This window comes from Agelaius phoeniceus, chromosome 5, assembly GCF_051311805.1.
Source record: "Agelaius phoeniceus isolate bAgePho1 chromosome 5, bAgePho1.hap1, whole genome shotgun sequence".
Taxonomy (NCBI): domain Eukaryota; kingdom Metazoa; phylum Chordata; class Aves; order Passeriformes; family Icteridae; genus Agelaius; species Agelaius phoeniceus.
The window spans coordinates 72,807,810-72,835,614 of NC_135269.1; the positions used below are offsets into that span (position 1 = coordinate 72,807,810).

Here is a 27,805-nt window from a genome sequence, read left to right on the forward strand (position 1 = left end):
GGTGGCTCCAAAGGGCACAGCAAGGTGTGCCAGGATGGGAACACTGCAGCCCTCCTGGGGGCTCCAAAGGGCACGGCAAGGTGTGCCAGGGCAGGAACAGCAAGGTGTGCCAGGGTGGGCACAGCAAGGTGTGCCAGGGCGGGCACTCTGCAGCCCTTGGGGGCTAAGGGGTGTTCTGGCTCTCCTCCTGCTGGCAAGGAGCTGGGGTTGGTGCCCCAAACTGCCAGCAGGGAATTCCTGGTCACAGCCAGCAGTGACACTGACAGAGTGTTGGTTTTCCCAGCTTTTATGGAGATGGGGCAGCTGAGAGGTGTCTGAAGAGATTTTGTTCTATTATCAGCTTTGATGAATAGTGAGGCACAAGAGATGTAAAGCTCAAAGCTATTCCATCAGAAGTGAAGCTGGTGTTTGGTTACAATACTTTGTAAATGCTTTTCAGCCTGTTAGCTTTTGCCACACAGTGCTGCTGTTACTTCTAACAGCAATCACTCAGTATTACCCCATCTCAATAAAAACTAAAAAATCCAGCAACAGGGAATGGGGGTGGGCACAGGATGCAGTCAGGAACCCCCTCTCTGCAGGGGAGTGAGTGTCCTTGGAATCATGGAATCATTAAGGTTGGAAAACACTTCCCAGATTGAGTCCCACCATCCCCCAGCACTGCCAAGGCCACCACTGTCCCATGTCCCCAAGTGCCACATCCATGGGGCTTTGAAATCCCCCCAGGGATGGGGACTCCAAACCTCCCTGGGCAGCTCTGCACAGCCCTTTCCAGGAAGGAATTTTCCCTAGAATCCACCCTGAGGCTGCCCTGGCCCAGCCTGAGGCCGTTCCCTCTCCTCCTGTCCCTGTTCCCTGGAGCACAGCCCGACCCCATGTCCCCAAGTGCCACATCCACGGGGTTTGAAATCCCTCCAGGGACGGGGACTCCAAACCTCCCTGGGCAGCTGTGCCAGGGCTGCACAGCTCTTTCCAGGAAGGAATTTTCCCTAAAATCCACCCTGAGGCTCTGTCCTCTGTTCCCTCTCCTCCTGTCCCTGTTCCCTGGGAGCACAGCCCGACCCCATGTCCCCAAGTGTCACATCCCCATGGCTTTGAAATCCCTCCAGGGATGGGGACTCCAGCCCTGCCCTGTTCCAATGCCTGACAGGAGAGGAATTTCAGTGCCTTTCAGTGAGGAATTTTTTTCCTAACATCCTAAACCTCCCTGATGCAATTTGAGGCCATTTCCTCTGGTCCCTCTGGTCCCGTTGCTCGTTCCCTGGGGGAAGAGACCCCAACCCCACACAGATGAAGCTCCTTTTAACTGAGCTTTATGCCAAGGGATTTCACTCAGAGCCCAACAGCTCTGTTGCTGATAATTATTCATTGATACACAGCAATTTGTCCTCTAGGAAACGCCTCTCCCTGTTCCTGGAGCTGCTCAGCAAACCCAGGAATGAATTCACTCTTCTGCTCCCCTTGCTGGCTTCTCTTCTACCCTTTCTCATCTGAAACACACCTGCAAAAATGATTTTCCTCACCTTTCCTTCAGATTGGGATTAAATCCTACCTGTTTCAGGGAAAACCTTCATAAAAAAATTCTGTTCCCACCAGGGAGGCCCTACAAAAAGCTTGACTCTTTCCTTCCTGTCCTCCTGGATGCAAACATGCTGATCTGCACTTTGCCAAGCTGCTAGCGACTCATTTGGCTCCATCTTCCCTAAAAAGGAGATCCAACAGGAAAAACATGAAATACTCCTTTATAAAAAGTGACATTTGCAGCCCCTCAGCCTCCCCCCATGAAATGCATAAATGTTTTTCTCAGGTGAAAAAGCCACCAGCTTCCAGTGGCTCCGTGCTGCTCCTCCCTATCCCGAGGAATCCCAAAGCAAGGACAGGGATCCCAAACCTGTGCTGGGCTTTCCCACCTGTGTTCCTGCCCTCTGGGGGACACACACAGCACAGGGAACAGGATCCCAGTCCTGCCTCTCCCTCCTGGGTGTGTTCTCATCTGCAGGCAGCCAGGTGGGACTGGCAGGCAGAGCTCCAGGAGCGGAGCTGCCAGAGGAGAGTAAATTCCCATTTCCCATCTGCACAGCCCAGCCTGGGCACAGCTCCCCACCTGCTCACTTCTGGGCAGCCTCGCCCAGAACTGAAACTTTTCCAGCATTTAAACCTCTTCCCACATGGAAATCACCACCTGGAGCAGCAATTCTGTGTGGCACTGTCACCCCAAACCCCGCTGAGGCTCCTTTATCCCGTGCATGTTGGAGTCCTGCATGCAGAGAATTTGAAACTTTCTGTGCTGAAGGGCAGAGAGCCACAAGAAAATACTATATTTGACCTGAGGCTGTGGAGAAAGCTTCCAAAATTGATTGACAGCACTATGGGTTTGTAGTTTGATTAGAAGTCTGTAATATCACAGCGTGGAAAACTTAGTGTTTAAGGTTTTAAAATAAAACAATATATATGGGGCAAGATAGAAGTTTTAGGGCAGTGGCTAGTTGTTCTTCTTCACCTTCTTCTTCATAAGTTTAAGTAGTATTTTGTAATTAGACAAAAAAAGCTCACATTACAGGCTTTGAGTGATGAGTTATTAAGTTAAAAGTAAAAATAATTTAGGTGTCATTTCTTAATTGGATAGTTTAGCCTCAAAAGACCTTGTATAAAAAGATAGTTGGTCATTTTGTAGCTTGTTAGTAGAATGCTGTAGAACTCACCACTTGTAAAAGAAGTAAGAAATAATAAACACCTAAATCTGAACACAAAATATCATCTCAAGAGCTTCAATCCCAGCCTTGAGAGAAGCAGGAAAAAGAAGCCAAAAGCCAACAGCACTGATGCCTCCTTGCTGGGCTTGTGAAAGCAGGGAGCTCTCTAATCCCCCCTGCCCACGTCAGACCCTAATGCTCCTCACAGATCCTGGCTCAGCTCAGCCCTGAACACAGCCCCCTCTGCTTGTGTGGAGTGCAGGATTGGATTTTTGGGATGGAGAAGGGCAGGACTCTGGGTGGGCTCCTCTCAGTGCCTCCTTTGTGCCCCCAGGAGCATCTCCAGCAGCACAAGGAGGAGATCCAGCAGGGAAATCTGCTCTGGGGACAGGAAAAGAGCAGCCAAGGGGGACAAGCAGGATCCACTGGATCTCTGGTCTGAAATTAATTCCCTGGTTATGGCTGGATCCCACACATCCTCCACAGCTTCTTCTTCTATCCCAACTCTTCCCACTGCTCCTCTTTCCGGGCCCTGGTTTGAATCCCAGCTGGAGCTGGAGCGTTCCACTCCTCTCAGCTGCCACAGCAGCCCCGGGCTGGTGCTGTTGAACCCAGGCTGGGCAGGGAGCTGCCCTGCCCCTCCCGGGGCACAGCCCTGCCCCTCCCGGGCAGCCCTGCAGGCACGGCCCCGCCAGGAGCCTCATCAATATTTCAGCATCAGCCGGGAAGCCCTGGCAGCTCTCAGGGCCCCACGATCAATGGCAAACAAAGGGCGGCTGCGGGAGGAGGCTGCTCCAGCACGGCACCTCCCCAGCTCCTCTCGCTCCAAAAGCAGCTCCAGGGCACAGGGTTGTTCTCAGCAGAGCATTTCCCAGCATTTTCAGGGCCTGGTGCTGCCACACTCCCCTCCTCTTGCTCTCCATATCCCTCTGTTCAATACCAACCACTTAGGAACAAAACCATCTGAGGCTCCGAGTGTGGGGTCACCAGTTCCTGCATCCCCACTCGAAGCAGATGCTCCTGAGGAGCAGGAAAACCTTAATGCACTTAGCTGGCTTGACACTGCCTGGGAGCAGGAGATCTTGTTTCCTTCAGCTGGGAATGGAACAGATCACAAGATTATCCACAGCCCTTTCGCAGTGCAGCCACGTTCCTGGGCTCCCTGCAAGATATCCAGCCCTAGATTCCAATGTTTCCATGAATATTCAGAGGTCTCCTCTTTTTAGCCATCCTGGTCATCTTGTATGGTTATTATTATTCAGATAATTCCAGAGAAGGGATGGAAAAATTGCCATAGTGAGAGAGAAATGAAAAAAAAATTTAAAAAAAGAGAGTAATTACACTAAATGGCTAAAATCAGGACTGAAACACCTTGCCTGACCTCCAGACATTTTCACAGAAATCAGGGAATGGTTTGGGTTGGAAGTGAGTTAAAGATCATCTCATTCCTGCCATGGGGACACCTTCCACCATCTCAGGTTGTTCCAAACCTGTCCAACCTGACCTTGGACACTCCCAGGGATGGGGAGGTGTCAAACTATCTCCTTTGCCTTATCAATAAGATGGAGATAAATTTCTATCCTACCCTTCCAGATAGGTTTTTTTCCTCAGAAAAGTCCTGCAGAAGGGTCAGAGCATTCCCAGAGAGAAGCATTTATTGGGAATATCAGCAAATTAAGACCTTGCAAGCAACAACGAGAAGGGGAAATTTGCTGGTTAGGACCACTCTGGCTGTGGCAGTTTTCCCCAAATCACTCCCAATTCCACCTCCTCTGGACAGAAGGGCACAGAGTGGATTTTTCCCGCTGCATCCATCAAATGGTGTCCAGGAGGATGCTCCCACTCTGGCTATGGAGATAAATCCTGCCAGCAGTGAATCCATCTGCTCTGCCTCCCCAGACAGAGACAGCAGCAATGGATACCAGCATCTCCTCCATCCCTGAGGGAGATCTATTAGCTGGTTACGTAAGGAAGCAGCAGCATGGAGCTTCCAAGGACTCCAAAGCCCTTCCCCTTAATACCACCGGAGATTAGAGCAAATCGAAGGAGAGTGGAAAGCAGGCGAGGGGCTGTGGGCGAGGTTGTGCTCACAGGAAAATGCTGCAGCCTCTCCTCTTAATGCACTCTAAATCCCATCAGATTTCCAACTCGGCTGCTAGGAAAAAAAAAAAAGGAGAAAAAAAAGGAAAAAAAAAAAAAGCCCAGCCTGTACTGAAATGATGTCAGCGCTGGGAGAGTGAGGTGGAGTGACTCAGGGAGGGTGTGGAGAAGGGGAGTTTGAGGGGAAGCATCCAGAGGAATCCAGACTGTGAAAGCATTTTGGAAGCAGAGCAGAAGGAGCCAGGGGTGCAGATCTGCTTTTCCAAATCTGATTAGTTGCTGCTTTTGAGCATCCAGGGTCAGATCCTGCCTCTGATAAACACACAGCACTTATCGCCCTCACGCCAGGCTGCCGGCACAATAAACACAACCCTGCTCTTCCCTCGGTGCCAGATGCATTCCCAGCTCCGGGGACAGGGATTTCCCTTCATTTCTGCTCCCTCTTCAGGCTGGCTGACTCCACAGCAAGGGAACAAAACCAGCTCCGAGTCAAGTTCTCTTCCCTCCTCTGCTGCAGACTGAACATCGACGTTTCACATGGAGCGCGCTCCCGGCTGGATGAGGATCCCGATGGAAGGCAGCTCTCACCTGAGCAGGTTTCTGCTTTCGTGCAAAGTGACAGCTCTGCCACCCAGCCACACGTGCTTGGCCCCTCTTTGACAATTCCTGTCCAAACAGCCTCACCCTCGAGGTGAGGTTTCTTTACAACTTCACCCTTTGCGCTCTCTTTCCTGGCGGATTTTGACACACCTCCTTCCACCTAACCCAAACAACCAGTGGCTCTTTTCTTGGGGAATTCCATAACAACCAGTCTGAGCTTGGAAATTATCCCAGAGTCAGGCTGGAAAAGACCTCTGGGATTACTGAATCCAACCTATGACCCAACACCAAGGCATTCAGTGCCACGTCCAGGTGTTCCTTAAACACCTCCAGGCTCAGGCAGAAGCGCAGGACAACTAAAGGCAGTGGATGAGCCCCAACGAGGCACATTTTCATATTCCATTCATCTCTTGACTGGATTTTATAGATTTACAGTTTTATTTCTAATTTGAAGAGCTGCAAAAGTCACCAGACTTGGCAGAAGGCATAGAACAGGTGAGAAATGCTACAGAGAATCCCTGGAATCAAGAGATCAAGAGACTGTGGGACTGTGGTAGAAGGATGGAAAATGAAGCGGGAGGAAAACGACCTGAGGCTGACTTAGGAATAGCCACCAAGTACAGAAAAAAAGCCTTGAGAAGGGCAGAAAATAAGTAATAAAATGTTGGTTTAAGAGTTCTGGAGATGAGTTTATAATGGCACCAACTAAATGTGTTAATTGATCAAGGCTGGTCCTTCCTGTGCTGGGCACAGACACACATCACAGCTGAGTTTTCCCAAAAAACCTAAGGATGTAGAACCAGCTGGCAAAGGAGGGAAAGATCAGCACCATGGGAGCAAAGGAGTTAATGCTCCCATTCCACCCTGAGATTAAAGCTCACAACTGGTCAGTGACCCCCTGAGCGAGGGAGGAGCATTTTACCACCCAAACTGTGCCATATCAGTAAAAAGAGAGGAAAATGCTGTTTTTAAGAGTCTAAACAAAAAAAGCCTCAACAAACCCTTTGCAGAGGCCTTACCATTGGCATCCTGGACTCCTGTGAGCGCTCCCACTGCTGCTGCAGTTTCCCCAGACAGGACAATCTGTCCCCCTCCCTGAAGGGTGGCCTCGGCCAGCGTGGCTACGGCGTGGGCAGCGGCTTCACTGCAGAGGGAGACAGGGGTTAGGAACAGCAGAGAAACAAATAAAATAAAATAAAACTCCATTTAGCCAGCAAACACACACCAGGAGAGCAGCCCAGAGCAGAGGGATTCCTATCTGGCCCGGGGGAAGTGATGCTCAGCAGGAAATCAGCACTGCAGGAGGAAGGGATGGGAAGAAGCTGCCTCTGGTGGATTTTTTCAGGTCTCTTAGAACAGCTCTGTGCTCTCCCTTTCCCCTGGGGCTTGGATACAACTTTGGGACAATTCCATGTGGCTCCTTCCTGCCTCTGCATTCAGGTATCAGACTTTGGCACTGGCACATCCTGGGGCTCTGCAGATTTCAGAGCTCTCCCTGGTTCTGCCCCTTCACCTCGCCCTGCTGCCATGACCAGCATCACCAGCTCTGGCTTCAGCTCCTCCCCAGCCAAGTGGCTCAATAATTCTTTTTAATAATTCTTTTTAATGTGGCATGGATCATTCCTGGGGCTTGATCACTCTTTTCTGTTTGAGTGGTGAGTGCTTCCCACACTGTCCAAGGTGTGAATGCACCATCAGTTATTCCTAAGCCTGGCTTGCCCTTAATGCCTTTCCTGATATTTCCTAATATTCAACTTATTTTGACAATATCTGCTCAGCAGTAGTAAAACATTCCTAAAGTCAAATTTCCTACCAACTCCCGCCTGAATTAAGCAAAAAAAAAAGTAAGGATTGCCTTTAGCTTCCCCATGGATGCTCTCCCTCTGCTCATTCTCTGCTCGACCAATTGACTCAAATATTTTCCAACTCTTTTCCCATATTTTTCCTTTTCTTCCCTCATTTCCTGCTCAGATGCCAAACACTTTCCTACTGCATCCACTCAGGGTGGATTTTCAGTTCTCAACAGCCCCTCTGTGTCTCAGAGCAGCTCTTAAACACTCGTAGAGAACCAGAATATTTTCTTGCCTGGCTTCCCTCCTCCCCTTGGCACATCCCTCTCCTTCAGGAGCTCTGGGAAGGCATTTTCCCTGCAGGAAGGCCCAGGGCAGCTCAGCAAACCTGGCATCAGGTGTAAGCCCATGCCCAGCCTTCCCAGTTCTTAAAAAAAACCCACGTAGGGAAATTTGGAATCGTGGAAATGTGCAGGATAAAATCCTGCAAGTTTGATTTGGGGAGATGGGGCTTTTTCCTGTAACTCCAGTGTCCTGGAAAGATAATTTGGTTTTAAAAGGGAATTTTTCAGGGAAATATTAGTAAAAAAAAGCCAATTTGACCAACCTCATGTAGCAGACAAGAAATATCTGAAGGACCCAAATCTGCATCATAAAGAGCAGAAACAGTTCAAGGTGGGTTTGGGATTCAATCCCAACAGAGACTTGGGACCAAACCGGGATCCAAGTGATTCCTTCAGCAATTTCTGGATGGAACAAGGTCTTGGAGCTTTATTCCAGCTACCAGCAGTGTGGTCTGGTGCCCTGTTCCACCCCCTGACTGCTCAGCCAACAGCCTCTAACCAGGATCCTGGTTTGGATGAGGGAAATTCTTGTCCACACCTCAGCAGTGGGAAAGCTCCTTCACTGCTCTGCTGTGATTTCCTATCCCTCAGGAATGGGATATGGGAAATGGGATAAATGGGAAATGGCCACGGCCATTTCCAGGTTTTAGGAAGAGCAGGATGAGTTTAAGCAGCTCAGCAGAGCTGAGCCAAGATATTTCATCCTGCTGGATGGACCTGTGGAGCTACACCTCAGATCTTGCTAACCTGACTGCAGCCAAAAGCCCTAATAACCACTGCAGCTCCTTCAGCTTCTACTCCAGAAATATTGGGGGGGAAAAAACCCCAAAACCAGCGGGCAGTGGAGGAAATTCTGATTCTGACCAAAGCAGGAATCAGGAGCTGCCCTGCACACACCACCCGCCGCATGAACCCACCGAGGAAAAGCCTCTTTCAGGACTGAGCAGGGTGAACTGTGCCCCAAGAGAAGGAAAAACCCAGGCAGGAGATGCCAGGCTGAGGTTGAGGCAGCTGTGCCCTCTCCAGGTACCTGTTGAGTGCCATGGTGACAGTGGCTCCCTGCTGCATCTCCTGCGACGCTGCCACCGCCGCCTCGGCTAACGATGCCACCGCCTGCGTGGCCTCCGAGGCCTGCGTCGTCTGGATGGTCATCTCCCCTCCCTGCAGCGTGGCCCAGTTCTGCTCCACCTGCAGGGAACACAGCACAGGCTGTGGGATCAGGAGAACCCCCTCCAGGGGTGGCTGATTGCCAAAAGAAAAATGGGTTGGTTTTCACAGAGTCCTGCAGTGTCCAGCTCTGAGAGCGGGGAAAGGGAGGGAGGTTGGGACCCGGCTGAGGATGGGCTGGGCACTGCAGCCCTGCATCAGCCATGAGGCTCACAGTGTGTAAAGATCCAGAAAGGTCCTAAAAAACCCAGAAATCACAGAACTCACAGAATGACCAGGTTGGGAGAGACCTTCAAGGCCATGGAGTCCAGCCCAGCCCCTGGCAGCCAGTGCCACATCCAGGCTTGTCAAACACACCCAGGGATGGGGACTGCACCACCTCCCCGGGCAGCCATTGCAGAACTTGATCCCCTTGCTGGAAAAGCTTTTTCCTGCTCTCCAGCCTGAATTTCCCTTGGCACAACTCGAGGCTGTGTGCTCTGGCTGTGTCAGTGCTGCTGGAGAAAGAGCCCAAGGGCAGCTGGGCACAGGCACCTTTCAGGAGCTGCAGAGAGCGATGGGGGCAGCCCTGAGTCTCCTTTGCTGCAGGCTGAGCACCCCCAGCTCCCTCAGGGTTTGTGTTCCAAGCCCTTCCAAATCTCTCTTGTCCTGCCAAATCCTCAACAAAACAGGGCAGTGGTGTTGTTGTTGTACCTGGATCACTGCCTGCCAGCCTGGGCTGTTTGTTAATTAGGTGTGATTAATGGCCATCAATTAAAACACAAGTTCCACCTCACCATGAGGAAGAACTTCCTTCCTTCCTTCCATGGAGAGTGGCAGAGCTCTGGAACAGCTGCCCAGGGAAGCTGTGGAGTCTCTCTGTCTGGAGACATCCCAAAGCCACCTGGATGTGTCCCTGTGTCACCTGCTCTGGGTGACCCTGCCTTGGACTGGATGATTCCCAAAGGTCCCTTCCAACCCCAGCTGCTCTGGAATTCTGTGTTTCTGCAGTGCTGGAGCCCCAGCACAGATCACATCCCTCAGGGAAATGAGCTGTGTTTTCCTCCCTGTTTCTATTTGCACTTTTGGGGACTGGTCCATGTTCCCATGCAGGATTTATCTGGACAGCACCTGTGACCTCGGTTGGGATTGAGCCATATTGCTTAATAAAAGATGATGGTGTCTGGAAATGTTAATTTATCCCAGGTATTTAAAATTCCCTAACTCCAGACATTCCATAGATAATTTTCATGTTACCTGAAGTTCACCCAGCTGTTCATTTTTCCCTGTATTTTCATGTGGAGCTTCACAGCTGGTGAGATAATGATTATATGGCCACAAAATGCACCAGGATGAGAACTCAAAACATACTTTGGACCAAAAAAGCAGCGGATCTGCTGACAAATCCTACTGGCTGCTTTGCAAGGTGGAGAGCTCCCTCCACCTCCCATCCCCATAAACATTTTAGGACACTCCCCAACTTCTAAGACACAAATAAAGATGCTGCAGGGGGTGATGAAAAAAACACCTCCATTTTTTGGGATGGAGATGGTTAAAAAAGCCATAAAAGCAGAAGTGATCTGAGGCTCAAGGTAAAATTTTGCACGAGGAGACTTTGCTGCCTTTGGGCAAAGGGTAATCCCAGCAAAGGATGGAGAGGGAGGGAGGGAAGGAGAACCTGAAATTGTGGGTGGGGAGATCCCAGAAATGACCTGCAAAGGTGCCCAAAGAGTTTCAGGACAGGGATGGGGTAAGGAAGGAAGGAAAAGAAGCTGGGACTGTCTCAATCAAGGCTGAGCTGCTGAGATTCTACAGCTGAGAGGGTGTAAAAGGACCTAAAACCCATCCAGATCCAGGACAGGGAGCCCCACTCAGCCTTACTGGTGCCTTTGAAAGATTCCCTGCAGCTCTCAGCAGATAAAACTGGCTCTGGAAAACCCCAGAGCAGCTGCAAAGTGCTTCAAGGTCACTCCAGGCTGTTCCAGTCGGGTCTGAGATGGGAACAGGGTTTGTGGCCAGCAAAGCTGTTCTGTGCTGCCACCTCTCGCCGTGACAGCCCAGCTGGGCACAGCACGGGACAGAAAGGGACACAAAGGGACACACAGCCTCTTTTAAAGGTGGGGTTGGAAGCCAGAAGGGCAAAAAAAAATCTCTATGATTTTAAGGGAATGGTTCTTCAACCCAGAGAAAGAAATCAATTTTTTAATGTATGATTTGATTTTAAAAAAAAGGAAAAATAAATGTTTGCAGGTTTGAGCGCTCAGATTTAGGCACGGAAATGTCAAAAAACCCTAAATAAATAATCTATGGGAGGTATATATTAAAAAACCCCAAATTTCAGACCTAAGGCTTCCACGATGATTGTGGAATTATATACATATATATATGTATAAAATATAATTTATATTATATTTATAATGTAATTTATATTTATAATTTCTATTTATAATGTATTTTATATTTTTTATAGAGAAAGTGCTGAATTTTTATTTTGGCTCAGGATTCTGCAAACACAATTTTATATTTATATATATATATATATATAAATATTATATTATATATGTAATTATACACATAATATCATCTTTTATATAATTATATAAATATTATATTATATTATATTATATTATATTATATTATATTATATTATATTATATTATATTATATTTAACTGTGTATAAGTATATATATAATTGTGTATATGTACAATTTTGGATCAGGACTCTGCAAACATGTAATAATATAATATAATATAATATAATATAATATAATATAATATAATATAATATAATATAATATAATATAATATATACAGTTATGTATAAAATATACTATAGAATTTATATATATAATATTTTATAATTTATATATTATATTATATATTATATCTATAATTGTGTTTTCAGAGTCCTGAGCTGAAATTATGAATATAGACATTTATACATAATATTATATAATGTATATTATATGTTATATATAATTATATATAAAATTTTAATATTTTATATCTATATTATATTTTTCATATATTATATATATAAAATTGCATTTGCAGAGTCCTGAGCAGAAATTATACATATACACAATTATATAGATAATATTATATAATATATATTATATATAATTGTATATAATAGATATACAATTTTATTAAATATAAATATAAATATAAATATAAATATAAATATAAATATAAATATAAATATAAATATAAATATAAATATAAATATAAATATAAATATAAATAATTGTGTTTGCAGAGTCCTGAGCCACAATAGCAACTCATCCCTTTCTGTATCCAACCCCAGCCTCCTGTTGTGTTGTGTGCCAACCCTTATCTGTCAGGCTGGTGTTTGCTGGTGTTTGCTGTGATCCCAGGGATGTTTCTGGAAGCTCAGGCAGGTGCCCCAGGAGGAGCAGGCTCTCACCTCTCCATCAGCCACCGCAGAATAGTTCACCTGTGCCACAGTGACCGTGGTGGGCAGCTCGGAGGCGTCGGCCAGCGTGGCCACCGTGGCCCCTGTGCCAACCTGTGGGGAGAAAACAATGCAGCTGTTAGTGCAGGAAGTGCCCACAGCTCTAGGGCAAAAGGGTCTCGTGTGCTGTCAGATTAAAAGAATAAAGGAATTTACTGCCAGGGGGGTGCAGGGAGGCTGTGGATGTCCCACCCCTGGAAGTGTCCAAGGCCAGGCTGGACAGGGCTTGGAGCAGCCTGGTGTCACAGACACATTTTATGAAAAATCCTTTAAGATTTTTTTTCTCTTGAGAAGCCTCAAGAACAAAATATAACCAATGGTTATCTGCTGCTGTGGAATGCAACAGGTGCATCTGGGATTGGTCTCATGTGGTTGTTTCTAATTAATGGCCAATCACAGTCAGCTGGTTCAGACTCTGTCTGAGACACAAGCTTTTGTATTAATTCTTTCCTTTTCTATTCTTAGCCAGCCTTCTGATGAAATCCTTTCTTCTGTTCTTTTAGTGTAGTTTTAATGTAATATATATCATAAAATAATAAATCAGCCTTCTGAAACATGGAGTCAGATCCTCATCTCCTCCCTCATCCTGGGACCCCTGTGAACAGTCACAGCCTGGGATGGTGGAAGGTGTCCCTGCCCTTTGCAGTGACAGGATCTTTAAGGTCCATTCCAAGCCCCTCAAATTCCATGATCCTGTGACTAATTGTAACTGCAGAGCTCACAGAAAACACAGAGCTGTCCCCAGGGGGGAGGAAATCCCAAACTGGAGCCACACTAACCCATGGCACCAAGTCATTAATCCAGACTGGAACCAAGTTTTGCACATTCCTTGTGCTCTCCCTGTGTCCATGAAGGCCCCAGCAGTCTCCCAGCCTCAGGAAGAGCAGCTGTGGGAGCATGGTGGAGTGAACTCCCTTCTCCCACCCACCCTGCACTGGCTCAGAATTCCCTGCACACCCTCCTTGCTGCCCAGTCCCTGGGTCTCATCTCCAGGCACCCTGGCAAACATGAGCTCCTCCTCAGTACCCCTTTGGAAATGATCTTTTCCCCATTTAACAGCTGGGAAAGGACAAAGGCAGGGAGATGGGCAGCTTTGTCTCTGAGGAGAATTAAATATAAATGCCAGGAAGTCAATGGGATCTCAGGTATCCAGCACCTGAAAGAACACCAGTCAAAGGGAGATTGTATGGACAGGTGAGCAAAGAGAACCAGCCTGGCAAGTCTGCTGGGCCTTGGTGGGGAACAGAAAACTCTGACAGCCACTGAAAAGCTTCATTTGGGAAAAAAACCCTACACCAGTTTTTACACCCAGTTTTTATCTGCATGATGTCTGAGACTTCACTAAAAATGTCATGCTCAAGGACAAAGTGCTGGGCCTGGTTAGGAACCACCACCAGTGGTGGTGTGGAGGCACAGGGAAACTGAGATTCAAATCTCACTCCCACAAGGAGTTTGTGGGAAGTTTCAAGAGAAAACCTATTTTTTTTTACTTCCTGAGCAGCCAGAATCTGCCTTCCCACACAGGGAACACAGGGAAAACAGGAACAGCACTGAGCTAAGAACAGTGAGAGGAATCCTTATTCCATGAGGACAAATATGCATTTGGTGTTTGTAATAAATGTAATACATTTCAGGTGTCAGATGAAGACCTGGGGCACAGAAATAACTGATCTAGATATATATATATATAACAGATAGATAGATAGATGATATATAGATATGCATTTGGTGTTTGTAATAAATATAATACACTTCAAGTGTCAGATGAAGACCTGGAGCACAGAAATACCTGATATATATATATATATAAAATATGTATATTATATATAGAGATATATATAATAAGTATGTTCTATACATAGATATATATTTTATACATATAATATGCATATTATAGATAGATACATAGTTATATATATATGAAAATACCTGAAATGTAGCTGATCAAACTACATTTCATACCATTAAAGGAAGGCAGTTCCACCACCTCTCCTCCCATTGTCACCACAGGTGCTGTGTGGTGGCACCAGGGACTGGGTTTGTTCTAAGTAGGTTCACTAAACTCAGGTCAAACCCCTGAATTTTTTTGACCACATCACAGAAATCCTTGCACCGGACACCAAGGGGTGGGAGTTGGGAAGAGAGAGGATGAGGATGGATCTTTGTTGTAGGGTAACATGTGATAAAGACAAAATTCCTGAAGGACAAGTTTGGCTCCTGAGTTTCCTTAAACCACCTTTGGTGTTGAAACCCAGGAAATTCCTCTGGCTGCCCTGGAGGGCCCGAGCCCCTGCCCAGGGGGCTCAGAGACCTTGACACAAAGCCCAAGACCCCTGTGCCTTTGATCTTGACCCATGGAAAAAAATTACCAACCTTATATGAGGATTTACAAGCCACAAAAGTTTAAGTAGAATGATAGTGAATTTATAATGGGTGAAAAATAGATTTTTGATGTTTTTAGGATGGGGGCTCAGGGTCCCAAGATGGGGGGATTTGGGCATGCCTTGTCCTTTCTCCTTCTTCTTGGCCTCCATCTTCTGGGTGATGTTGGCACTTTTGGACTGGTTTAGAGTAGAAGCTCAGTGTCTAACATAGGTGATAGGTATTGGGAAGTTATGGTAAATATTGTACACGTAGTTTTTAGTATAAAAAGATAACACTGCCTCTGAGGGCAGTCAGAGTGCCTCTGTCTGACCTGCTGGACAGACCTCAGCAGGCCAGAGAAAGAATGTTATAGATAAGAAATAACAAACAACCTTGAGATCGAGAACTGCTGAGTTCTGACTCCTTTGAGCGCCAGGCTGGGAAAAGAGACTTTCTAACACATCTCGGGGTCACTGTGAGCAGTTAAAGCCCCAAGAGTGGTGGTTTAAATGTACTGGAGATGGAGAAGGCAGGGGGCTGCTCTCACCTGGATGAGGGACACGGTGCCGTCGGGGTTGCTGAAGGTTTGCACCACGGTCTGGGAGGGCACCAGGTGGGCGATGCTGTGCGTGGTCGTGGTCTGCGGCGTCTGCTGGTCCTCGAAGGCGTAGAGCAGGTCCTCGCGCCCGTGCTGCTTGTAGCAGTTCTTGACGATGGTGCGCAGGGCCTGGGTCCAGGACACCTTCCAGCAGCAGGGACAGGGGACAGTCAGCCCAGGGAAGGGTTCTGAGCCAGCTCAGCGCTGGGGTTTGCACTGTGCCCTCACTGGGCTTTGTCGGGTGGTGTGCAAGGATTCACGAACAACCCCAATGTTTAATCTCCCTCTGCTCATCTCCTCCTTCCCCCAAGGAATCACCCTGAAGAGCCTCCTGATCCAGTGAAGATGCAGGGGCTGGATGAGAACACCTTTAAAAGGGCCCTTACAACCCAAACCATTCTGTGACTCCAAGCAGAAAACCACAGTGATTTGGGAAAGCACCAAAATGCTGCCACAGCACCATTTCCAACCTCCCCACCCAGCCAGCCCTGAACCAGCCTGCACAGGTCCTGCTGCCTCCCCACCACAACGGCTTCCTTTGATTATCTCTGTGACAGGCTGGTACAAACTTTACTTTTTCACCCAGTTGTCTCATTTGCCCTGGCTCCACCGCACATCCACGACTCCTTCCTTTAAGCACAAATCTCCCTGCTGCTCTGAACAGGCCAGCATCCCTTCCCTCCTGCAGGAAGCCATGACACAGACCCTTTCTTCTGTCCCTCAAGGCAAAAACCACCCCCAAAAACCCAGCCTGCAGCCCCTGTGCTCCATTTGGAGGCAGACAGGGAGACACTCACCCGCTGCTTCTGCTCCTCCGTGCGGACGTCGCTGCGGACGTTGGCCCACGGGATGTCCTCGGGCCACCAGATGGGCTTGCAGCTCTCCTTGCCCCAGCCTGGCTTCCCACGACCCGTGGAATACTTCAGCATCTCGGGGATGAAGGCTCTCAGCTGTGCCTGGAACAAACAGAAGGTTGAGAGGTGTTCAGGAATTCACATCTCGGGTGGTTTTGAGGGGCCGTTGTACAGAATTACTGGGTTCAACTTCCATCCTGTTGGAGCCATCAAATGGAGAGAGGCCTGAAAGCCCAAGGAAGGTGGACAATGTTTTGCCACCTTCTCCCAGAACTCAGCTTGGCAGCAGGTGGAAGGGAAGAGACAAAATTCAATCAGCAAATACAAAATTACAACACCAAGGCACAGCCATTGTATTGACACTTCACAACTCAAACACTTCCAGGAAGAGAATGAGCCAACCTCAAATGGGGAAAAAAAAATCACAATAACCTATTAAAAACCCCATAATCAATGTCCCTACAGAGGCAGGAACTCAGGCATGAGCTGATGCATCATTTACAGAGATGCTGTGAGGGGATGGAGCTTTGGTGACAGCTGAAATGTGGAAACCACAATCTCACACTTCTCCAGCCCTGTCCTGCCAAAATAAATGAAAAACTCACACAGGGTTTCGTGACAAGATTGGTTTTGCACCAGGGACTCCTTGAAGCACCAGGAAAAGGCTGGTTCAGCTGCAGAGCAGAGCAGGAAGGGGAGAGCTCTCCTTATATCACAGGAAACCACATTTAGTTTAAAACCTGCAATGAGGAGCACCTCCCTGCATCACTTCAGAGCTTTTAGAGTAAAATATTTCATAGAACCATGGAGTCATTTTGGTTGGAAAAGACCTTTAAGTTCCCCAGCAATGCCAAGGCCACCACTGACCGTGTCCCCAAGTGCCACATCCACAGGCACTTGGGCTTTGAAAAGGGCCACATCCAAAGAGCTTTGAAACCCCTCCAAGAATGGGGACTCCACCCCTGCCCTGGGCAGCTGTGCCAGTACCTGACCACTGTTCCCAGGAAGGAATTTTCCCTAAAATCCCCATCCTGCCCCTCCCCTGGCCCAGCCTGAGGCCGTTCCCTCTGCTCCTGTCCCTGTTCCCTGGAGCACAGCCCGACCCCCCCGGCTGTGCCCTCCTGGCAGGGACTTGTGCAGAGCCACAAGGGCCCCCTGAGCCTCCTTTGCTCCAGGCTCAGCCCCTGCCCAGCTCCCTCAGAAGTTCTCCAGACCCTTCTCCCTGTGCTCCAGCTCTGTTCCCCTCTCTGGACACAGTCTGGATGTTGCATCCATGGGCTCCAAGCTGTCCATGAACTCATTTCCAGCCGCCTTTTCCACCTTCCTCATGGAATATGCCCTAAAGCACCTTTTTCCCAGCCTGTCCATGATCCACCTTCCACTGCAGGGCCAACACCCACCCTGACATGCTCCAGGTTCCCTGGATGGAGCCTGGTGAAGGGAGACGAAATAATTCCTCCAGAGAGCAGTTTCTTTAAAATTACATTGTTCATAGCCCAGGAGAGAAAAGAATTTGTTCTTCAGAAACTCTGCAATAAACAGGGCTGAGTGAGCAGGGCTGGGGGAAGGAGGGAAAGCCAGAATGGAGCTGGAAAAGGCAGGGACTTCACTCCCAAGGATTAATATTTAGCAGCAACTCTGCCCAATAATTTATTCAAATAAACCTGATAGCAGCAGGGTTTTTTGGAGTTGTTGTTGATTTTTGGGTTGGTTTTATTTTTTTTTTTTTTTTTTTTTGGTAAGGTTGGAATTGAAGTGTTAGAGATAGTGTTTTGTGTTTAGGCTTAGATGTTTGTTATTTTTAAATTTATATTATATATAAAAATAAATTTTATTTATATAAATAATATATAAAATTATATATCTATTTATATATAATATAATATATAATATATATTATATATTATATATAATCTATATAAATGTATATTATATATAAATAAATTATATATATAAATAATATATAAAATTATATAAATAATTCTATAAATTAAATCATTAAGGAATAATCTATAAATATTAAGATAAATTAATTAAATAAATAGTTTATAAATATTAACTATTTATAAATTTATATAATATAAGAATTATATATTTATAATATATATTTTTTATATTTATAGTATTCTATTAATAAGTTACAAAATTGTTAACTTTTTCTGTATAAGGTTTTTTACGGTTAAACTATTTAATTAAGAAATTGTACTTAAATTATTTTTATTTTTAACTTAATTAATTATTTGAACTCTGTAACACGGATTTTTTTTGTTTAGTTATAAAATACTATTTAAACTTATGAAGAACAAGGAAGAAGGATTAGTTTTTGTTTTAAAATTTCTATTTTGTTTTATATATATTATATATATAATATATATATATTATATAATATATATAATATATATTATATATAATATATATTTATATATATTTTGTTTTATATATATTATATTAAATATATATATTATATTATAATATATATTTATATATAATATATTATATTATATATGATATATTTATATTATATATAAATATAAATATATATTATATATAAAAAATATATATGTATTGTATTTTAAATAATATATATATATTATATTTTAAAACTCTAAACTTTAAGTTCTTTACTTTCAGATATTACACACTTTTAATTAACTACACACTTGTAGTTTTAGTGTTATTAGCAATTCTGGTTTTAGGTTAAATGTAGGATTCTTTTGGGGGTTGGAGTTTTTTAGTACAGAAAGTTTAGAATTCTCAGCATTTAGGACTGCTGCAAAACCAGTTAAAAGCTGCTTTCCTGCCCTGCCATCAGCAGAGCTCCTTGTTTCCAGCTGCATCAATTACTGCTCCACGGCAGTGCAGGGCTCAAGGTGCTTGTTAAGGAGGGTTTGTCTTTAATCCACGGGGAGACAATCAGCAGCTCTGTCAGGAGAGAGGACTTGGTTAATTAGTGCCCTAACGAGGCCAGGCTCTGCCACAGGTAATGTCCCCCACACCCCTGGGGCACAGGGGAACATTCACCTGCAGGAGCCACGGTTCTGCTGGCACCATCCAGGAAACACCCAAAAATCAAACCTCTGCTGAAAAACCCTCAGTTTGTGCTCTTGGAAAGGGCTCAGGTAACCCCCAGGATGGAGGATTTGGGAGAAACTGTGGGAAATGTTTCTTTGCCACCCTTCACACAGGCTCAGTGTTTTCACCTTTAACGTTAAATTCAAGAATTAATGGTACTGAGCTATCCCATTCCCAAATGCAACAGCCCAAAGCACAGCCAGCTGTATTCCAGGCTCTCCAGAGCTGGAAACACCAAGGAAAATGGTTTTGAGAACAGAGCAAAACCTGTGGCTGGAATTTTCTACACATCCCCACAGCCCAGCCTCGGGATCTCTGGGAAAACCAAAGTTGAGGCCATGCAGGACCTCGGCTGCACCTGGAAGTGGGAGAGGGAAAAACAGGAACTGCACCAAAGCTGGCAGGGAACACTCAGCCCTGAATCCATCCCTGCTGCAATGCCCAGAGCTGGCAGGGAACACTCAGCCCTGAATCCATCCCTGCTGCACCTCCCAGAGCTGGAAGGGAACACTCAGCCCTGAATCCATCCCTGTGCACTGCCCAGAGCTGGCAGGGAACACTCAGCCCTGAATCCATCCCTGTGCACTGCCCAGAGCTGGAAGGGAACACTCAGCCCTGAATCCATCCCTGTGCACCTCCCAGAGCTGGAAGGGAACACTCAGCCCTGAATCCATCCCTGCTGCAATGCCCAGGGCTGGAAGGGAACACTCAGCCCTGAATCCATCCCTGCTGCAATGCCCAGAGCTGGCAGGGAACACTCAGCCCTGAATCCATCCCTGCTGCACCTCCCAGGGCTGGAAGGGAACACTCAGCCCTGAATCCATCCCTGTGCACTGCCCAGGGCTGGAAGGGAACACTCAGCCCTGAATCCATCCCTGTGCACCTCCCAGGGCTGGCAGGGAACACTCAGCCCTGAATCCATCCCTGCTGCACCTCCCAGAGCTGGCAGGGAACACTCAGCCCTGAATCCATCCCTGTGCACTGCCCAGAGCTGGAAGGGAACACTCAGCCCTGAATCCATCCCTGCTGCAATGCCCAGGGCTGGAAGGGAACACTCAGCCCTGAATCCATCCCTGCTGCACCTCCCAGAGCTGGAAGGGAACACTCAGCCCTGAATCCATCCCTGCTGCACCTCCCAGAGCTGGCAGGGAACACTCAGCCCTGAATCCATCCCTGTGCACCTCCCAGAGCTGGCAGGGAACACTCAGCCCTGAATCCATCCCTGCTGCACCTCCCAGAGCTGGAAGGGAACACTCAGCCCTGAATCCATCCCTGCTGCACCTCCCAGGGCTGGCAGGGAACACTCAGCCCTGAATCCATCCCTGCTGCACCTCCCAGAGTTGGGAGACCATAAAACCACCCAGGCTATGGCTCAGCTGCATGGGAGCTGATTCCAGCAAGGATTCTCCCCCTGCCATGTGCCCTGGATGCTCCAGCTGGGAGAGCAGGAATGCAGCTCTCAGGAGGTGAACAGGCACCATGATGATCCTTGAAAAACTTTATCAAGTTCTTTTATGGCTTGTAGGTGCCAGAAAAGCTTTTATTGGCTCCTACAAGCAGGTTATAAATCACAGGGGCTTAAAAATATCAGCTTAAAGGACAAATCACGTGTTCATAAAACAGTGAGAGCTGACTGGAGCACTGAGCTCAGCTTGGTTAAGCTCAGATTACCCAATTTTACTCCTCAATCACATCAACGAGCAGCTGAGAACAAGTTGAGGGGCAAACTCAGCTGTCACCAAAGTCCAGAAAGCACCAAGATCCCCCTCTGTGAAGGCTGAAAATCCCCCTAAAACACAGGTTTTCCTACCCAGCCCAGGTGGGTGATACTCTCCATTCCCAAGGCTGGAGAAACATCTTTGCCCAGGGAAATAAAGGCTTTATTTCCCTCCAGACCACTGGGGAAGCAGAGCAATTAAAAGGAGAATTATTTTCACCTCCTCACTGATGACACCTCTACACCTGCCTGCTGGCACCTGCTGAAAGCAGAGGCCTCATTTTTCCAGTCCCTGCCATCCTAATTACATTTATATTTATTTTAGTTCCAGTTTTCCATAGGGTTTTGTGCAACTTAGCTAAAAAAAAAAAAAAAAAAAAAAAAAAAAAAAAAAAGCGCCGATTTTTTACTAGAAAATACAAATAATTATACTGGAAGCTCTGGGAATCAAGATTCCCACAATAAATGATGGCACCTCTGTGCCCAGCTCAGGAGAAACCTTTCTACAGAGCTCTTCTGAGCTACCTCACAGTGCTGGAACAATGAGGGCCACTCCTAAAAAAATCCTTGTTTTTTTACCATAGAGCAGCAGGAGGGGATTTGAAAGAAGAGGTTCTACATCAGCACTTTGGGCTGGCTGAGCAAAGGCCCTGCAGGACCAGGAGGAGAAAAACATTTCCATGGGGAACTGCTCCTGGTACACAGCAAAAGCTGCCAGGAGCAGCTCCTGCAGTGCCACCTTTCACAGGAGTTTAAAAATCCAAGAAATCATTTTTGTCTTCTTTGTCAGGGACTGGGGAAATTATCTGTACCAGACAAAGCACAGTAAGCTCAATATAATTTTATTATGAGTGTGAGCTTCTCTGATTGCACTAAGAAATGGAAATGGTGCTTTGAGCAGGGTGTGACCTCTGCAGAGCACAGAAAAATCTGCACATCTTTGCCCTGCTCTGACCTCTTTGTGTGCTGCCCTTTCCATCTTGCTACTCCCTCAGAAAAAAAATTGCTTTTCAGCAAAATTTTAATTAATTTTAATTTAAATTTTAATTTAATTTTTCATTTAAAACTCGTTGTGGTGCCTCAGACTGGGTGTACCCAGAGCCTCCTGCAGGCCACACCTGCCTGAATTCAGGTCCTGCATCCCTGGGAAGGAGATTTCCTTCCAGATGAAGCTTCCCTGGGGAGTCCCCTGCACTTTCTTCCAGCAGGGAGGTCAGGCTGGACCTGGAGAGAAAGGGAATCTCCCACATGCCCAGAGCACATAATTCCCTGTCTCCAACAAAAATATCCCATCAGGGTCTGATCTGGGGTTAAACTCCCCTCTGCTCCAAGCTACAGAAAGAAATGGAGGAGGGAATGAATTACAGGACACAGAAAGGTGTCCATGAGAGACCTTCCCAACCTCAGAGCCTAAAGATTGTGGCAAAGAATGGAACATTTTCCCTGTTCCCACTTTCTGAGGTACCAAAACCAGCTCCAAAGGGAATGCTCCCAACAGCCTGAGCTCTCCCCACCATTTTTTTTCCCAGAGAAAATCAGCACCACTAACAAAGCTTCAACAAAAAAATCTCACCAGGGTCTGAGCTGGGGTTGAACCTTTGGCAAATTCCCCTCTGCTCCAATCCACAGCAAGAAATGGAAGAGAGAATGAACTACAGGACACAGACTGAGTGACCTACAGGACACAGACTGAGTGACCTTCCCAACTTTGACACCTAAGATTGTGGCAAAGAATGGAACAAACATTTTCTCTGTTCCCACTTTCTGAGGTGCCAAAACCAGCTCCAAAGGGAATTCTTTCAGTAGCCTGAGCTCTCCTCACCAGCAGTTTTTTGTCACAGAGAAAATCAGCACCACTAACAAAGCTCCAACAAAGAAATCTCACTCAGGGTCTGAGCTGGGGTTGAGCAGCAAATTCCCCCTCTGCTCCAATCCACAGCAAGAAATGGAAGAGAGAATGAACTACAGGACACAGAAAGGTGTTCATGAGAGACCTTCCCAACCTCAGTGCCAAAAGATTGTGGCAAAGAATGGAACAAACAGGGAAATTTTCTCTGTTCCCACTTTCTGAGGTACCAAAACCAGCTCCAAAGGGAATGCTCCCAGCAGCCTGAGCTCTCCTCAGCAGCAGTTTTTTTTCACAGAGCAAATCAGCACCACTAACAAAGCTCCACCTCCAAGCACAACCGGAGCTGTTACAGCCCCAGGGGAATGAGGAGATCAGAGCCATCCCCTGGAGAGGCAGCCACACAAAACAACAGGATGTGACTGCAGGATGCCCAGCATGCCTCTGTTCCCCTGCCTGTGCCAGGGCTGGCTGCTCACCGGGGTCACCTGTGCACTCACCTGGGTCATTTTGTCCACGGAGACGGGGATGCCGTCGATGGTGAGGGGTGGCAGCTCCGAGTTGACCTCCTGGGGGGCCGGGGCGTGCTCGGCCAGCGCCGACTCCAGGTCCTCCAGGATGGTGCTCTTGTACTTGCGGACCTGTGGGGAGTTGTTAGGCTCAGGTAAACACGGTGAGCAGCACCAGGAGAGGAGCAGGGTGCAGGCCCAGCCACCTTCCCCAAGGTGCTGCAGAGCAGGAGGAGCAAACAGTGGCACAGCTGGCAGGAAGCAGCCAGCAGCCCCCCGAGACTCAGCCCTGCTGATGAAACTTTGCAGTAACACCGGCAAGGGAAGAGTTTGTGGGATGAAAGGAAAAGTTCTCAAAGTAGAACTTGTCCTGGGCAGGGTCTGCAATAAGGTGCAGACAGCAGAGCTGAGTTTAAACATGTCATTTTTTAGGGTTTAGTCTGGACAAGAGGAGGCTCAGAGGGGAGCTTGTGGCTCTGCACAAGCCCCTGCCAGGAGGGGACAAGTTGGGCTGTGCTCCAGGGAACAGGGACAGGAGCAGAGGGAACGGCCTCAGGCTGGGCCAGGGCAGCCTCAGGGGGGAATCAGCAGGAATTTCCCCATGGAAAGGGCTCAGGCCTTGGCAGGGGCTGCCCAGGGAGCTTTGGAGCTCCCATTCCTGGAGGTGTCCAAGGAATTCCTGGATGTGGCACTCAGGGCTCTGGGCTGGGGACAAAGTGGGGTTCTGACACCTTGGACTCAATGATCCTGGAGGTCTTTTCCAACCTCAAGGGTTCTGGGATTCTGTGATCATGACCCGTTCCCTCTGATTTTTAATCCAGGCTATTCCCCCCTGGTGAGATGTGCCAGGCAGCCATTCTTGCAGAGAAGAGAGGACCTCAGTGCTGCCCTCATGTCAGGGAGTCAGAGGAAAATTAAGGCTGGAAAAGATCTCTGAAATCACTGACTCAACAGGTCCAGCACTGTATTCCATAAAACCTAAACTCTGTTTTCCAGGGTTTTTAACATGACCTTCAGATCCCTACCAGGCTTCCAAGGCTGCCCTGAACAGAACAAAACCTGCAGAGAAGGTGAGGAATTTCCTTCCTCACTTTCCTAGGGACACCTACCACGTTCTCCAGGGGTGCAGCACCGAACACTTTGAAGACAGGGTTGGGTTTGGAGGGTGAGATGCACAGCACGATGGCCTGCTGCCCCACTCTGGTGGTGTACTCATCCAGCGTGGCCCGCAGCTTCCTGAAACACAGCAGAAACTGGCAATGGGCACCAGCTGAAAGCACAAACACCACCCCTCTGACTGCCAGCTCCCCTGCACAAAGCAGGTGAGAAACAGAGCCCCAGCTGCTCAGCCTGGCCACATATGGAGTTTATTCCTCTGTCCCACAGGCCTGCTGTGCTCCCTGCAGTCACCCAGCAGCTCAAATGTCAATTATTCTCCCCTCTCTCCTTTTCTCATTGATGTAAAAAGAGAAATCACCAGAGCAGCAAAGCTGGGGCAGCGAGAGTCTGCACTTCCACTCTGTCTCAGCAACACAAAACTTGTGTTGTGTTGAAGCACCTGAATGATTCATCAAGAGGCCTGCAGACAGAGGTTGTTTTACATCCAGATCATAGCAGTGCAATTCTCCAGCACCAAAGTCCTGCTCAAACCAGATCTGGAGGAATTCAAGCTACAGGATAAGCAAGAACTGGAAATATTGCAACAGCTCAGCACAGGAAACCCAGATGTCCCAACACCTGCCCCATCAGCAACTCCCTTTGGAATTAAAATGTTCCACTGGATATTTTCTGCCTCTTACTCCCTTTTAAGCAGTGCAAGAGCCAGAAATGGTGGCAGAAACTCCAACAGCAAGAGAGAAGTAGTGTTTTCCCCAGAAAACCTGAACAGTCCATGAGGTGACAGCTCAGCCCTGTCCTGGTCATTTCAGAACCTGAGGCTGCCCAAAAGCACCAGCAGCCACACACAGATCCCACTGTCAGGGGTTTGGAATTACCACTTGATTCCCAGTGGGTGAAAATCAAGCACAAACATGTGTTCAGCTGGTCAGAGTGGGGAAAAAAATGATGTTTTGTCATTATCTTAATGTAGCAAAATGAAGTAGTTGCATGAAAGGAGAAGAAATAATTCCTTCACTGAGCAGTTTCTTTAAAAATATATTGTTCATATTTAAGGGAGAAAAAGATTTGTTCTTCAGAAACACTGCAATAAACACAGAAACTGCAATAAACAGGGCTGAGTTGGGGGAAGGAGGGAAAACCAGAATGGAGCTGGAAAAGGCAGGGAGTTCACTCCCAAGGATTATTATTTAGCAGCAACTCTGCCCAACAATTAAACCTTAACTGTCCAATGAGATCCCAAACAGCATAAAAAGCAGGAACTGCTTTGTTGCAAAAGGCAGGGAACAGTAGCAGCCGATGTTCACAAATGTTTCCAGAGCACGGAACCTGGGTGGAGTCTCCAGGGCTGTGCAGTGCCCTCAGCTCTGCTGTGGCTCGGGGGCCATCAGGTGGCAAAGAGCCTCAGAGCACCTGGAATGCAGCACCTGCAGGGCTGTGGAGCTCTGCTGTCTCCACTGGAAGTTTCTAAAGCCAAAAAAAAGTGTTTCAACTCAGGCAGGAATCTCCCCTGGGTTATTCTTCCTAAAATTGTGCTCTAAACCCTGCAGTCTTCACTGTGGGGTTTAGAGCACAATTTTAGGAGGAATAATCCGGGGGAGATACCTGCCTGAGATTCCTTTGCCAGCCTTCACAATGGCAAAGGAAATTTGGATATACACACGCTGAATTCATCCCCAGAATGGTTTAATCAAGCAGAAAAGACTTTTTTTGTGAGGCAGATAAATCCTTTGCAGAGCTGGGATATGGAAGGAGCTTCAATTTCTGCTAAAGCCACTATGGATATCTTGGAATATCACTGTGACAGATAACTGGGGTTAAAACAGAACAATGGATCCACCAGAGTGTCAGTCCTGGTGATCATACAATCAGAGATGAGCAGAGCTGCAATTTAACCCTTTAATGCCAACTAAAACCCTGATTTACCCCTGACATGTAAATGGACCAAACTTAAATATAACTTATAACTTCCTGGCTTCCAGAAAGACATTCCCAAAAAAAAACCCCCAAACTGGGTGACTCCTGGACAGCACTTGGTGTGACCAGCAGAGCTGGCTGGAGGACACGGAGGTGGCAGGGCCAGGTGGGTGCTCACCTGAGCAATCGTGTCTGCTGCCTCTTGCGGATGGAGGGGTTGGACTCGAACACGTGCGGCCGCTTCCGCTTCTTGCCCGTTGCCACAGCAGCGGCTGCTGCCATCCCCACAGGGCCTGCAAAGCACAGCACAGAGGGTCAGTCAGCTCCAGCAGCTCGGGAGGGACACTGCACTGTGCCCCACAGCCAGGGAGGGGTGCCCAGGGTGTCCCCAGCAGGCCCAAGGGACACCCATCCCTCCCTGAGCTCTGCTCTGCAGCGCTGAAAGCTCCATCCCCCAGGCTGCCAAATCCCAGCTCAGTCCTGGGGGAAAGTCACATTTTTCAGCCTAAAGTTCTCCTCACACTCACAGAACTCTGTGTTTTTATCTTGAAAAACTCCCAAGATTTGAATGACTGAGGAGATCCTGGTGGCTGGGAAGAGGAAACCAGGTACAGCTCCACAAATCCTGCTTGGACACCTCAACGACAGCATCAGGAGTCTGAGCCTTTGCTGAGGGATTAAGGACCTGTTCTAGTGGGAAAGAAATGTAAATTCCAGAGTTTTCAGCAGTGTTCTACCAGGGAAAGAAATGTAAAATCCAGAGTTCTCAGCAGTGCCCTGTCAGGGAAAGAAATTAAAAACCAGAGTTCCCAACAGTGTTCTACTAGGAAAAGAAATGTAAAATCCAGAGTTCCCGGCAGTGCCCTATCAGGGAAAGAAATGTAAAATCCAGAGTTCTCAGCAGTGTTCTACCAGGGAAAGAAATGTGTAAAATCCAGAGTTCTCAGCAGTGTCCTACCAGGGAAAGAAATGTAAAATCCAGAGCTCCTAGCAGTGTTCTACCAGGGAAAGAAATGTAAAATCCAGAGTTCCCAGCAGTGTTCTCCCAGAGCCTTCTGAGGACCACCCAGGCCTGAAAATCCTGTGTGCTAGAAGGGAAGGGGAAAGAAAAATTCCTGCAGGATGGGAGGGTGGAAAGTTCATAAGCAAGAGGCATGGGATGCTCAGGGGGTGGTGGAACCTCACAGGTTTGGTCTCAAGTCTGATACAGAGTCAGGCCAGACTCAGTGCTTCATTATCACCCCATTTTTCTGCCAATGCAGACCCACTACAGGGCCAGTCTGGAGGACATTTGGCTCACTGGGGGGAATCTGTGATTCTGAAGTACCTTCCCAGTCTGGATATGTCAGGATTTTCTGTGGATCTCCCAGGGAGAGGCCTGGCATGTGAGCTCCCTGACTCAGCAAGGCTGCACTCCTGGGTTAGTGTTTGCTGTTGTTTATGTGGGGCCTGAAATAATCTTTGCTCTTTGACATATTTGGTATTTTAATTTTGTTACTTGAGGTAGCATTTTAGCAGGGACCTTTGTGCAAAGCAGCAATTCCCAGCACCTCTGTGATGCACACAGAAATGATGTGGGATTCAAGTGGCCAGCAGGGAGAATTTCCTGTGGAATATTCCTGTGGGTGAGATGGAATAATGATGTCTTAGGATTTAACTTTTC

The 27,805-nt window shown here is 47.3% G+C and overlaps 1 protein-coding gene across 1 annotated transcript in view; it reads right to left on the minus strand.

The window, feature by feature from the left end:
- The window catches only part of NRF1 (nuclear respiratory factor 1), a 61,875-nt gene that overhangs the window by 18,907 nt on the left and 15,163 nt on the right, over window positions 1-27,805 (minus strand). The window contains exons 3-10 of the mRNA XM_054630815.2: window positions 26,321-26,435; window positions 24,219-24,345; window positions 23,101-23,241; window positions 15,909-16,067; window positions 15,061-15,255; window positions 12,102-12,203; window positions 8,558-8,715; window positions 6,413-6,537 (exon numbers count right to left, since the gene is read on the minus strand). Coding sequence (XP_054486790.1) covers window positions 6,413-6,537; window positions 8,558-8,715; window positions 12,102-12,203; window positions 15,061-15,255; window positions 15,909-16,067; window positions 23,101-23,241; window positions 24,219-24,345; window positions 26,321-26,435 — 1,122 coding nt within the window. The remainder of the gene's footprint in view (window positions 1-6,412; window positions 6,538-8,557; window positions 8,716-12,101; window positions 12,204-15,060; window positions 15,256-15,908; window positions 16,068-23,100; window positions 23,242-24,218; window positions 24,346-26,320; window positions 26,436-27,805) is intronic.